Source organism: Priapulus caudatus, unplaced genomic scaffold, assembly GCF_000485595.1.
Source record: "Priapulus caudatus unplaced genomic scaffold, Priapulus_caudatus-5.0.1 Scaffold812, whole genome shotgun sequence".
Taxonomy (NCBI): Eukaryota; Metazoa; Priapulida; class Priapulimorpha; order Priapulimorphida; family Priapulidae; genus Priapulus; species Priapulus caudatus.
Genome location: NW_014577873.1, coordinates 177054 through 190197, shown reverse-complemented (window position 1 = coordinate 190197; position 13144 = coordinate 177054). Strand labels below are relative to the sequence as shown.

The 13144-nt window shown below is 54.6% G+C and overlaps 1 protein-coding gene across 1 annotated transcript in view; it reads right to left on the bottom strand.

Moving 5' to 3' along the window:
• LOC106813708 (serine/threonine-protein kinase ATR-like) overlaps positions 1 to 13144 on the bottom strand; it is a 20190-nt gene that overhangs the window by 2510 nt on the left and 4536 nt on the right. The window contains exons 3-4 of the mRNA XM_014817917.1: positions 12232 to 12329; positions 11513 to 11674 (exon numbers count right to left, since the gene is read on the bottom strand). Coding sequence (XP_014673403.1) covers positions 11513 to 11674; positions 12232 to 12329 — 260 coding nt within the window. The remainder of the gene's footprint in view (positions 1 to 11512; positions 11675 to 12231; positions 12330 to 13144) is intronic.

Below are 13144 nucleotides of genomic sequence, written 5' to 3'. Positions count from 1 at the left end.
CTTACTAATGAATTATCGAACTTATTAATGATTTACTGAACTTACTAATGAATTATCGAACTTATTAATGATTTACTGAACTGACTAATGAATTATCGAACTTATTAATGATTTACTGAACTTATTAATGAATTACTCAGCGGTTGAATCACTCACAGCAGTTCGTCCGCGTCCATGTTGCAGACCATGTCGATAGCTCCCAGCAGGCAGTTTACGAGGTCCTGCTGAGTGAGCAGCACCACTCCAACGACCAGGCCGCTGTCGCCGAAGGAGACTGTGCATGGCGTCCAGAGACACCTGCAGGCGGATAGAGTGTATTAACTCACGCGCGCGGTACGTGCTTCGTGTTAGGCCTGGCGTGCTGAACAATGCGCACTAGAGAAAGATAAGAGATGCCCGCAAATCGCTCAGTTTTCGATTGGCATGCCAATGCTAATAAATCTCCAGTCGGGACTACCTATACTACACCAAACCAGTGCCTGACGTGCAAAGCCCACAACAGCTCATTCCGATTGAGAGAATTAGGATGCGTGACATTCCGCTCTTACAAAACACACTACAACACAGAAAAGAAACCGGCGCACGCATGCGCAAGCACACACACTCTCATGCATGCATGCGCGCGCACACAGCACATACGCAACGGTCATGCAAGCGCATGCGAACGCGAACGGCACACGATACCCTCACTGCACGCGGCACGACGGGGCACACACACACCAGACACACACGACAGGAGCAGCACGCGCACACATGCGCGTACGCCAAACGGCACACGCAGCTCACGCTGCTTGCAGGGTTGAGGTCCGCAGCTCTAGCTGAGGCACACAGCGCGCTCGCACACACCCGGCGTCATGCGCACGGCACAGCCACGCACGGACAGCGCCACGGCACACACTCACGGCTGCTTCAGGGTGAGGTCGCCGTAGCTGCTAGCTTTGCGCACACCAGCGGCTCAACAGCACACCCTACGCACACACGCATCGCACCACGCACCCGACGCCCGCACTCACTCAGCCTGCTTCGGTGAGGTCCCCTAGGCTCTAGGCTGCGCACACCAGCGGCGCGGTCGCACACACCCACCGGCACGGGACACGCCACGCACGCAGCGCACGCACGCACGGCAGCGCAGCACGCACACACTCACCTGCTTCAGGGTGAGGTCCCCCAGCTCTAGCTGCGCACACAGCGCGCTCCACACACCACGCACACACGCACGCACGCACGCACGCTCGGGACACACTCACTACTGGCGGCTTTCAGGGTGAGGTCGCCCTAGCTCTAGGCTGAGCACCGACAGCAGGCTCGGCACAGCCCGCGCCGACGCACGCACGGCACGCACGCACGCACGCACGCACGGACACTGCAGCTGCTTACAGGGTGAGGTCGCCTAGCTCTAGCTGAGCACACAGCGCGCTCGCCACCACCCCATCGCACATACGCACGCAGGCAGCGCACACACTCCACGGCTCCTGTTGCAGGCGTGAGGTCGCCGCCAGCTCTAGACTGAGCACACAGCGGCGCTCCACAACGACCCACGCACGCACGCACGCCGCACGCACGCACGCACGCACGGCTGCTTCAGGGGTGAGGTGCCCCAGCTCTAGCTGAGGGCACACAGCGCGCATCCCAGCCACACGCACGCACAGCACGCACGCACGCACCGCACGCACGCAGCGAGCCCCAGCGCACGGCTACGCAGCAGCACGCACAGCACTCACGCTGCTTCAGGGTGAGGTCCCTAGCTCTAGCTGCGCCCCAGGCGGCGCTCCCCACACGCCACGCACACACGCACGCACAGCAGCGCACGCAACGCACGCGGCACGCTACGGGCCAGCGCACGCACGCACACACTCACCTGCTTCAGGGTGAGGTCCCCCAGCTCTAGCTGCGCACACAGCCACCTCGCACACACCTGTCCCCACCCACGGCACAAGCGCACGCCGCGCGCCGCACACACGTCACCTGCTTTCAGGGTGAGGTCCCCCTAGCTCTAGCTGAGCACGACCACGCACGCTCGCACACACCCCGCACTGCACGCAGTTCGCCACAGCAACGCAGCGGCAGCAGCACGCACACACTGCACCTGCTTGCAGGGTGAGGTCCCCTAAGCTCTAGCTGAGAGCACAGCGCGCTCGCCACACTCCACGCACATACGCACGCAGCACTGCACACACTCACGCCTGCTTCCAGGGTGAGGTCCCCGCTAGCTCTAGCTGAGCAGCACAGGCGCGCTCCAAAAACACACGCCCGCCACACACACCACACACACACACATACACACACATACGCACAGACCAGCAACCGACACACACGGACGAGAGTTGCACGCACAGCACATGCACACACAGCCGCACTGCACCTGGCTTCACGGGTGAGGTCGGGCCGTAGCTGCTATGCTCGAGCACACAGCGGCTCCACAGCACCCTACGCACATACGCCACGCACTGCAGCACACACTCACGCTCTGCTTCAGGTTTGTGAGGTGCCCGCTAGCTCTAGCTGAGCAGCACAGCGCGGCTCGCCCACACACAGGCCCACGCACACTACGCACTGCACGCACGCACAGCACTCAGCCTGCTTCAGGGTGAGGTCCGCCTAGCTCTAGCTGCGGCACGACAGCCGCAGCTCCAAGCACACCCACGCACACACGCACAGCGACGCACGCACGCACGGCACACCTGCTTCAGGGTGAGGTCGCCCAGTGCTCTAGCTGAGCAGCAACAGGCGCATCCAGCACACCCACAGCACGCACAGCACGCACGCACGCACGCACCGCACGCACGCACGCACGGCACACACTCACACTGCTTCAAGGGTGAGGTCCCCCAGCTCTAGCTGCGGGCACCCCCCGGCAGCGCGCTCCACACACTCACGCACGGCAACGGCACGCCGCGCACGCAAGCGCCAGCGCGACACAGCGCACGGGCCAACACTCACCTGCTTCAGGGGGTGGAGGTCCCGCGCGTAGCTCTAGCTGAGCAAACAGCGCGCTGCCGCAGCACCACAGCAGCACACGGCACGCCACAGACACTCAACGGCTGCTTTGCAGGGTGAGGTCGCGCGCTGCTCTAGCTGGCGCACAAACGCACGGCAACCTACACCCCAGCACATACTTGGGCACGCGACGCACGCCACACACTCACCCTGCTTCAGGTGAGGGTCCCTAGCTCTGCTGAGCACACAGCGCGCCGTCCACACAGCCCACGCAACACACGCACGCAAACGCGACGGCACACACTCACTGCTGCTTCAGGGTGAGCGTCGCCCTAGCTCTAGGCTGGCGCACACAGCCGCGCGCACACACCACGGCACGACACGCACCACGCACGCGACGGGCACGCAGCTACACTGCTTCAGGGTGAGGTCGCCGCGCGCCCAGCTCAAGCTGCGCACACTAGCGGCGCTTCCACACAACCCAGCGCCGCGACGCCGGTCAAGGGGCGGCGTCACGCAAGCCCGACGCAACGCAACACGCACCGCACGCGACTCACTCACACTGCTTCAGGGTGAGGTCCCCCAGCTCTAGCTGCGGCACGGACAGCGCGCTCCACACAGCCCACGGCACGCACGCAGCGCACAGGCGCCGCGCTGCACCACGCCCTGGTACGCCGGACCCCCCCGACCCCCACGACACGACTAGCACGATCCCCCAGCCGCGAACAGTCGCAATTTCCGGCCGCCTGCTGGCCACGACAGCACACAGCACACCACGGCACGCACAGCACAAGGGCGCACAAGCAAGCACACTCACGACTGCTTGCAGGGTGAGGGTCGCGCCTAGCTCTTAAGCTAGAGCACGACAGCGCGCTCGCGCACACGGGCCAGCGCACGAGCCAACGCACACACTCCGCCTGCGTTTCAGGGTGAGGTCCCCCTCACGCCCTACCTAGCTGGCGCACAACAGCACGCTCACACCACGGCCTGCCAGCCTTGCGCCGAGAGAACGAAGAAGAGAAACAGCCTCGACCATCAACGCAGCAGCCCACCCACGCAACCAACAAGCAACCGCCACGTAATCAGCGCTCACCCCTGGCATCGCCTCACAGTTTTCGAGTGCAGGCGAGAACATGTCGATGCTCTCGCCACGTAGTTCACCACAACTCGCCTGCGCACCTCCCGACGGGTCAAGAGAGCTGGTGACCCTCATGACGATTATGGCATCGTAGACCAATCGTGACGGTCGCGCCAGCAGAGTCGTCGATGCCTCGGCCAGACAGACCTCCGACTCTGTCCGACGACCTCTGTCGACCGCGCCCAAGCCAGCGACCCCACGAACCACTCGGCCGTGCCGGCAGGCGGAACCTGAAAGAAGCTGGCTGCGGCGTCGCACCGGGCGGACAAGTTCAGCTGATCCGAACCAGATCGGAAGAAGGTCGACAGGCAACCGTGTGTCTCGCTGTAATTGCCACCTTGTAGTTGGGCAGTCTTGCTAACAGCTAGGCATGTTTTAATATGGAAAGATGGTCCGTTTGCATTTTGCGACTCTGGCCGAAACTAAAGACCACGTCAATATATCCCGGAGACACGCACTCGCGTAGCCTCTTCCAGAGCTCAAGTACATTTTATCAGGGGAAAATGTTGTCCCCCGCCCCCCCGATTGTAAATTCCAATTATCGGACACAATGTTGCCAAGATAGGCCTCACCATTATCCATCATCGCTACATAGATTTTTATGGAGAGAGTAAGTCTCTGACTTATACCGTCCCCACGGCATCGCTCGGGCTATAATCAAGGAGGAAACCCGTGCAGCAGCGCACCCACATCGCCTACGTTGTTATATCAAGGAGGAAACACCGTGGCCACGCACCACCATCGCTGCGTGGGCTTATATCAAGAGGAAACGCGCCTGCAGCACGCGCGCCCACCCATCGCTCGTTGCTATATCAAGGAGGAAACGGCCCTGCACACGCGCTACGCCATGCGTGTGGGCTATATCAAGGAGGAAAACACCGCACACAGGCGACGCACCCGCACGCATGCGCTCGTGGCTATAATGGAAGGAGGAATACTGTCCTGAACGGTCCAAACACACACCCACAAATCTCAAAACCCTTAAAACACAACGTATCCCCCCATCGCAGTCATGAGCTAAGTAGAATCAAGGAGACAACACACGCCTGCATAACACGTAACGCAAGAGCCACGGACCAGTCACATAGCTCATGGCTATATCAGGAGGAAAAACCGGGACCCATGGAAGAACGCACGAACGAACAACCAATACAACGCTGTAGCGCTATATCAACGAAGAAGGAGAGAAAACACGCAATTAGCGGCTGACACATAACCAAAGGAGATTAGCACTACAATAAAAGCGCGACACGTAACCCACCATGCAAGATCGTCGGCCTTAATGATCACACGGAGCGACAGCGGCCGCTGCACACAGGCGTACCCACCCATCCGGCTCGTGCCATATAATCAAGGAAGGACACACGCCGCACAAGAACCACCGCCAACAAGCCACCATCACTCGTGACTATATCACGGAGGAAACGCCGGGCAACAGCGCTTACCTCACGCACAGCCTCGTGGCTGATATCAGAAGGGACTAACGGACGTGACAGCCCCACAAGTCCGCACCGAGTCGGACTCGGTAGGCTGATATCAAAGGAGGAAACGTCGGGCAGCGATACGACGGGTACCCACCATCGCGCTCGTGGCTATATCAAGGAGGAAACGGCTGATAGCCACCACTGGCCCAAACAGACCACCGACAAAAACGCCACCATCCAGTGCCTCGTGCTATATCAAGGAGGAAACGCACTGAACACCAACGCATCCACACAATAAGATATAGTGTCTATATCAATGGAGGAAACGCCGCTTCACCGTTGAGACGACCCTACGCCATCCAGCTCGTGCTCATGATTAAAGGAGGAAACGCTGTACACAACGACGTCACCCACTCATCTCCAAGCCTAAAATATGCGTGGCCTATATGCAAGGAGGAACACGTACGAAACTAACACGTACCCAACACACCACTCAGCATTCGTAAAACATAGAGCTATATCAAGGACGGAACGCAGCCACATGCAAAACCACGTCACTGCCCCACGCCATCCGCTCGTGGCTATAATAGCAAAAGGAGGAAAACGCCCGTGCACACGAGCACTCCAAAACATACGCTCATGGCTAATATCAGGAGGAAAAGCGCATGTACCATCGACGTAGCGACTAAACACCATCAGCTCAGTCGCAGCTCAATAATCCAACACGGCGCGAAACGCAGTCACTAAGAAGAAAAACAAAAAACAACATAAAACCGTAGGCAACCCAAGCAAGACCCGAAAAGCATCGACCGCTACCGGCCGATCCATCGCTCGTGGCTTATATCAAGGAGGAAACGGCCGGCACACGAAACTACAACGAAACAAACCCAAAACACAAACAAAAAACAACACAAACCCGCCCAACAAAACAAAAAAGCCAAAAACAACAGAAACAGGGCAAAAAAAACAAGAGAAGAAAAAGAAAAAGCCCCGTCCGAAGCAAATAACTCACCAAACAAACAATATCAGCAACACTGTACTCACGACATCAGCTGCGTGTATATCAACGGAGGAAGACGCGTGCGCGAGCGGCACCACCATGCCGGCTCGTGCTTATATGCAAGGAGCGAAACGCGCCTGGCACACACGCCACCCACCATCGCTCGTGGCTCGATATCAGAGGAGGAAACGGCGCAGACACGGCACCCACCATGCACGTCGTGGCTATCTCAAGGAGGCCAACGCGCGTGCAGCACGCAGCACGGGCAGCCATTGCTGCGTGGCCTATATCAAGGAGGAAACGCCGCTGCTAGCACACCGTACGCCACCATCGGTCGTGGATTAATATCAAAGGAGGAAACGCCACGCACGCAAAACAGCACCGCAAGATCACATCGTGTGCTAATATCACAGGAGAAAACCGCCTGAAAAGACACGTACCCCATCATCGCTGCGTGGCTATATGCACGGAGGAAACGCCGGCAGCACAGCGTACCCACGCATCGCTCGTGCTATATGCAAGGAGGAAACGCGCCTCAAACACCGACGTAGCCCATCATCGCTCGTGGCTATATCAGGAGGAAACGCCAGGCACCATCTAAAAAACAAACGACCAATACACACCGAACACAAACAAAAAAAAACAAACAAAATAAAACCACAGACGACAAAATTCGAACAAGCAAACAGACCAAATACCAAGAACGCACAACAGCCACAACCAGCAACCAACAAGAATAAGCAAACCAAAAACAAGACAAAGACACGTACCCAACGCATCGGCTCGTGGCGTATAAATCAAAGGAGGAAACGACACGCATCACGACTGACGACGCCATAACCGACAGACAACAGGCACCACCATCGGCTTCGTGTCAATATCAAGGAGGAAACGCTGTCCCACGCACCGCAGCCATTGCTCGTGCTATACTCGGAAGGAGGAAACCCGCAGCACACGTACCCACCATCGCTTCGTCAGGCTATATGTCAACGGACGTGAAACGCCTGCCACACGTACGCCACCATTCGCTCAGTGGCTATATGCAACGGAGGAAACGGCCGTGGCACAAACGCACGCCACCCATCGCGGTCAGTCCGGTATATCAAGGATGGACCAAACGACCGTGTACAGCCTACAGCACCCAACATCGCGCTCAGGTTGGATCCATATCAAGCGGAGGAAACGCCGCGCCGACAGACGCACCCCCACCATCGCTGAAGCAACCGACACGCATCGTGCTCAATATGCAAAGGAGCAAACGCTGCACACGCACGCCACCCTCACTCGTCGGCACTACAGTAAAATCCCAAGTGAGGAAACGCCCTGTAGCACACGTACCGCAACCAATCGGCTGGCGTGCATATCAAGGGGAAAACGTCAACGCCGTGGCATGGCCCCACGCACCAACAATCGCTCGTGCTATACTCAAGAGAGAGGGAAACGCGCGGGGCACCCAGACGCACCCAGCAACATCACTTGCGAATGAAAAGGCTATATCCACAGGAGGAAACCGCGCGCAACACCACGCACCCACCATCGCTCGTGGCTATATCAAGGAGAAAGCGGCCGCACAACGACGCACGAGCCACCATCGGCTCGTCAGGCCCTCTATATCAAGGAGGAACGCCCGGCACACACGCACTCCACATCGCTGCGTTGGTTATAATCAAGGAGGAAAGCCATGCCACGACGCCCCACCACCATGAGCTCGTGGCTATATCAAAGGAGAACCACGGCTGTACACACGCACACCCTACCCCATCGACTCGTGCGTAATATGCAACAAGGGGAAACGCGCGTGCACCAACCACCCCCAAAAACAACCGAGCACAGGACGCACAACAGACCACTCCAAAACACGGCCCCACCATCGCCTCAGTGCTATAACTCAAGGGAAACGCCGTGCGCACAGATACTAGGCCATTACTCATGATTTATATCGAGGGGGAAGGCATTATTATTGAGGGGGTTAAGCATTTATCCGAAGGGTTGTACGGCACTTTATACGATGGGGGGAAGTGAGTTTTATCGAGGGGGTAAGCCTTTTCACAGCCGTGTGCTCTAATCCGCTGCCTGGGTTTTACCAAGGCGGAAGCATTTCATCGAGGAAGAAGAAGGATACGTTACCTTATCATCGTGCGCGTGAGCCTCCGCTAGTATAGCAAGCAGTGTGAAGCATCGGTGGGCTTTGCTCCACGTCTCAGCGAGCACGAACGGGAGAGAGCACCTCCCGGCCGCAGCGAGCGTCCGAGCCACTGCGAGGCATCCGCGAGGATGTGCCCCCAAAGGCGAGAATCTCACACAAACGACGCTCACCCAACCCACGTCGCGCTGAAGATCATCGCGAGAGAAAAAGACACAAGCGGTGAGCCAGAGAGAGAGGGAGAGAGAGAGGACGCTCGCCGCAGCGAGCGTGAAACGGAGCCATCAACTGGAGGTCTCGCGAGAGACTTACAGGCAAACTACGCTGGCCACCCGCCACGTGCCTGAAGTGCTGCGAGAGAAAGATGAGGGTTGCAGGCCAGCTCAAGGTATTGCGCTGAATCCTAAAACATAATAAAATAATTGAGGAGTACACTTAGTGGCCCAGCAGAGCGATAACACGATTTTCGAAATAATTCGCCAAAGCACGCCACTGCACATTCCCTGTCAGCTTTATTACAGCATCATGATTTTTACCCTATTAGCGTCGATACAATATGGGATAGAAATAAATGACAGAAAGTAAAGCGGCCTGGGCTGCATGCTGAGGCCTCCTGTTGCTGCAACGGTTATAACGTCAAGTTTAAGTCGTGCGTAAGTGCAAACCTTTGGCTAGGCGCAGATAATGCAAGATACCGTCAGTTGAGTACTACATGCATTTCAAAGCAACCTTCGCACATGGGTATTCACCTGCATAATACCATCCGCCCCAAATCCCCATTTGGTCTTGACTCACGAAAATCGCACACGTGGCCTGAAACTCCTGGTTTGTATGGTGCATTTGTGACGCCTACAGCGCTAAGCCGCTAACGCCTAATCAAAAATAATAAATTATAATGTTGTAAAAGTTCATATTTTGTTGTTATGAAAATTGTTGTACTAAATCATGTGAATATTTGGCCTTACTTGGAAGAAATAGTTAAGTGGATAAAAATACCAGAAAACAGGTAAATAATAAAAAATCTGATGGGGATTCGATGCGCAAGGACGGCTTTGAGGCCGTAATCATGTGCTGTAGCGTTGGGACTCTCGAGCTCTTTGGGCTATTCCAGATTATGGGATGATAGACAAATGAATTGAGAAGAAATCCCCGTGACATCATTGAGGGCAGTTTTAGAATGCCATGGTTTAAAAGCCTCCCCTCTTGAGGGTCAAAAGGTTATCAGACACTTATCTTCGCACAAGTCAGTGGAAAGCACTATTTCATGGGCATTTTCCAAATAAAGTGATAAAAGATGGTAGGTCAGCGCGGCTTAAATAAAAAAGTTTTTCACTAATGTCAGTTAGCCCCCATGTACTCAGAAAATGTCTGATATCTACGAATTTTAACCCCCCACTCACAAGCCGAGCTTGTGACCCTGTGAAGACAGAATCCAATTTCGGGCAACATGGTGAATGGGTTTCTCTTGTGTCCCCATCACACTATATACAGACGCGAAGTAATTCAAGAGGCATAGCGTGAACGGTTAAGATTTGTGCCGCAAATATCTACCGTTATTTTCCTCCTATGAACATCCTTAAGTTAAAGGTGTGAAAATATCCTCCCCGCTACCGTGTTCACGAATTTTGAGACGCTTTGCCCCTTGAAGCGCTCCCCCAAATTGTCATCCGCTGGAATCGCTTTTGCAGCGATCCCCCACCCGGCCACCCGCCGCGACGTCGCTCAAATATCGTGAACGCCAAGTGATCACAACGTAGAGCGGTTAAGATTTGGTGCGCCAACTGTTGACGGCACTGAGACGGGGACGGACATGGACCCCCCGGACGGAACGGGATGGACAGAATAAGGAGCGGAAAACAGAACGGACGGCACGGCCGCAGCGGACGGATGGACGGACATCATGCCAATTCTACAAGCTGGCATCTGACTACGTGCAGATGAGCTAAAAAAACGATAAATGGTAAAGAATAACAAACAATTTCTAATTCGGAGACGGCCGTGTTTTGATTCTTCGACCGTTCGTTTTCCCTGAGACCAGATGGCAGCCTGCGCGAGCGCGCGGCCTCCCGTACGAACAGTTGGCAGTGGCGACCGGACGCTGCCGCGTCCGTCGAGACCGTGCACGAGCCGGCTACCAACCACCCACCGCCGCCGTTCGTTCCGTCGTGATGAGGTGGTGGATGAACTTTTGAGAATCACGTCCGCCTGGTCGGCCAGCAGCCTGCCGCTTCGAGAATGTCGACGGCAACTGGCGGGGGTCGAGGCGCAAGAAGGTTTCATACCTGTCGCCACCAACATAGTCCGTTCGCGTCAGCGATTTTCGCTAGGCCACAGTACAACTGGGCCGACCCTATGTGCTCAAGTTTGGCGACAATTTAGCACCAGTAAAACTATAACCAACGAACCCGGAATCTTGTAAATGCGTTCTCGATGAAACCAAGTTCTCCATTGCGTCGGGCACGTATACCTAGGACCAGACTTCTGAGTGTTGCTTTATCGAAGAGGCCTACTAAAACGAGGTGCAAAATACAAGGCTCCGCGAACAATGCACTTGTAATGAGTTTACACGGCACAAGTGTCGGCACACAATATTAGAAGCAACTCATATAAGCGGGACGAGCTGTGGCAGTAAAACGTAAACGAAAAATTATAGGCATAACGAACGTAACTCGACGAAAAGATTCACGAAATTGGAGGGTGCTAAAGGGATAGCAAGAAGTCAAAAGGTCCAGCATGCTCCATTTGCTGGACGAGTTGTCAGAATGGTAAAGAATAAAACAATTTCTAATTCGGGACCGGCCCGTGTTTTGATTCTTCGACCGTTCGTTTTCCCTGAGACCAAGATGGCAGCCTCGCGAGCGCGCGCTCACCGTACGACAGTTGGAAGTGGCGACCGACGCTGCCGTCCGTCAGACCGTGCACGCCGTCTACAAACACCCCGCCGTTCGTCGTCGTGATGAGGTGGTGGATGAACTTGAGAATCACGTCCGGCTGGTCGGCACAGCCTCCCGCCTTCGAGATGTCGACGGCAACTGCGGGGTCGAGGCGCAAGAAAGGTTCATAATGTCGCCACCTAGTCGTCGCCGTCAGCGATTTTCGCTAGGGTAACTGGCGCCATGTCTCGTTTGGAATTTGCACGTAACCTTACCGGGAAATTTGTATCGGTTCGTCCGATTTCGTCGCACGTTACCTTAGGACCCAGACTTCTGAGTGTTGCTTAATCGAAGCCTAACTAAAACCTTTAATGAGTTTACACAGTGTCGCACAACAATATTAGAAGCAATCATAAGCGGACGACTGTGGCGTAAAACGTACGAAAAATTATAGCATAACGAACGTAACTCGAAAAGATTCACAATTGGAGGTGCTAAGGGGATAGGCAGAAGTCAAAAGGGTCAAGCATGCCTCCATTTGCTGGACAGTTCGTCAGAATAGTGGCAATGGTTTTATTTTACGCCGCATGAATCTATGGATAACTGTCAACTTCTTACAGGTTACAAGCTCAGAATTACCTGCATACGTACAACTCTTTACATCATGCAATATATTGCAGAGAAAAATTCCAGCCAAGTGTAAACATTACATGTACCTTTCTTAATATCCCTTAAATAACTAGATGCCATGTCGTACAGAGCAGCACGTATTTTTACTATGGCTTCGAATTTCTCGGCACTCGTTGCGGCGACCCTGTAACAAATCAAAAGCATTGATTCATATACATCCACGGACCACAGTCGTACAGACGTACAATTATAATGCGGGATTTGGAAATAAACCATGTCACAAATTTAACAAACCCTACAAAACAGTTTGTCTTCTCTTGTGAATGCAAGATTTCTTGACAAAATTTGGTTTTATTCACCCCTAATATGATTTGACATTTTCATCTAAAGATATGACGTATGAGTCTCACTTCATTATAAGTTCATTGAGTTAAATGAACAGTTCTACACAATACGTGCTTAATGGGGATGAGTTAGTAGATGCATGGTGCAAGCTAGGTGACTGCAATCAAGAGCCTATAAAGAAGGAGAGCGTACAACGGTGAAATGCTGAAACCCTGTTGCAGTATTAGTCGAATGAACAAAATTTCCCCGTTTTATTTTGACGATTCTTTGCAGTATTATTGATCGGCTGTCCTACTTTGTTAATATAAAACAAACCGCATGACCCTACGATGCCTCTACGCTGAGATAATGAGCGGTGAAAATCTAGTATTTTCCCCGAAAACCGACTCGAGATCAGTTTTACTGCGACTGTCTCTCGTTTTGTGGACTGTATGTTGTTTCCGGTCGCCGCTGTGTAGCGCTGACTCGATATGTTATTACTACAGCATTACTACATCTAGTGTAAGGGGCGGGTCATCACCATGGCCAGGGTTCTCCCTATGTTGCGCAAACCGGGCGCGCGCCCCGTTTGGGAAAACTCCCCCTCTGTTTCAATCGTTGCGCCCCGTTAAAATTACCTCCGCCCCAATTAAATTCCACCACAATAAAAGTTTG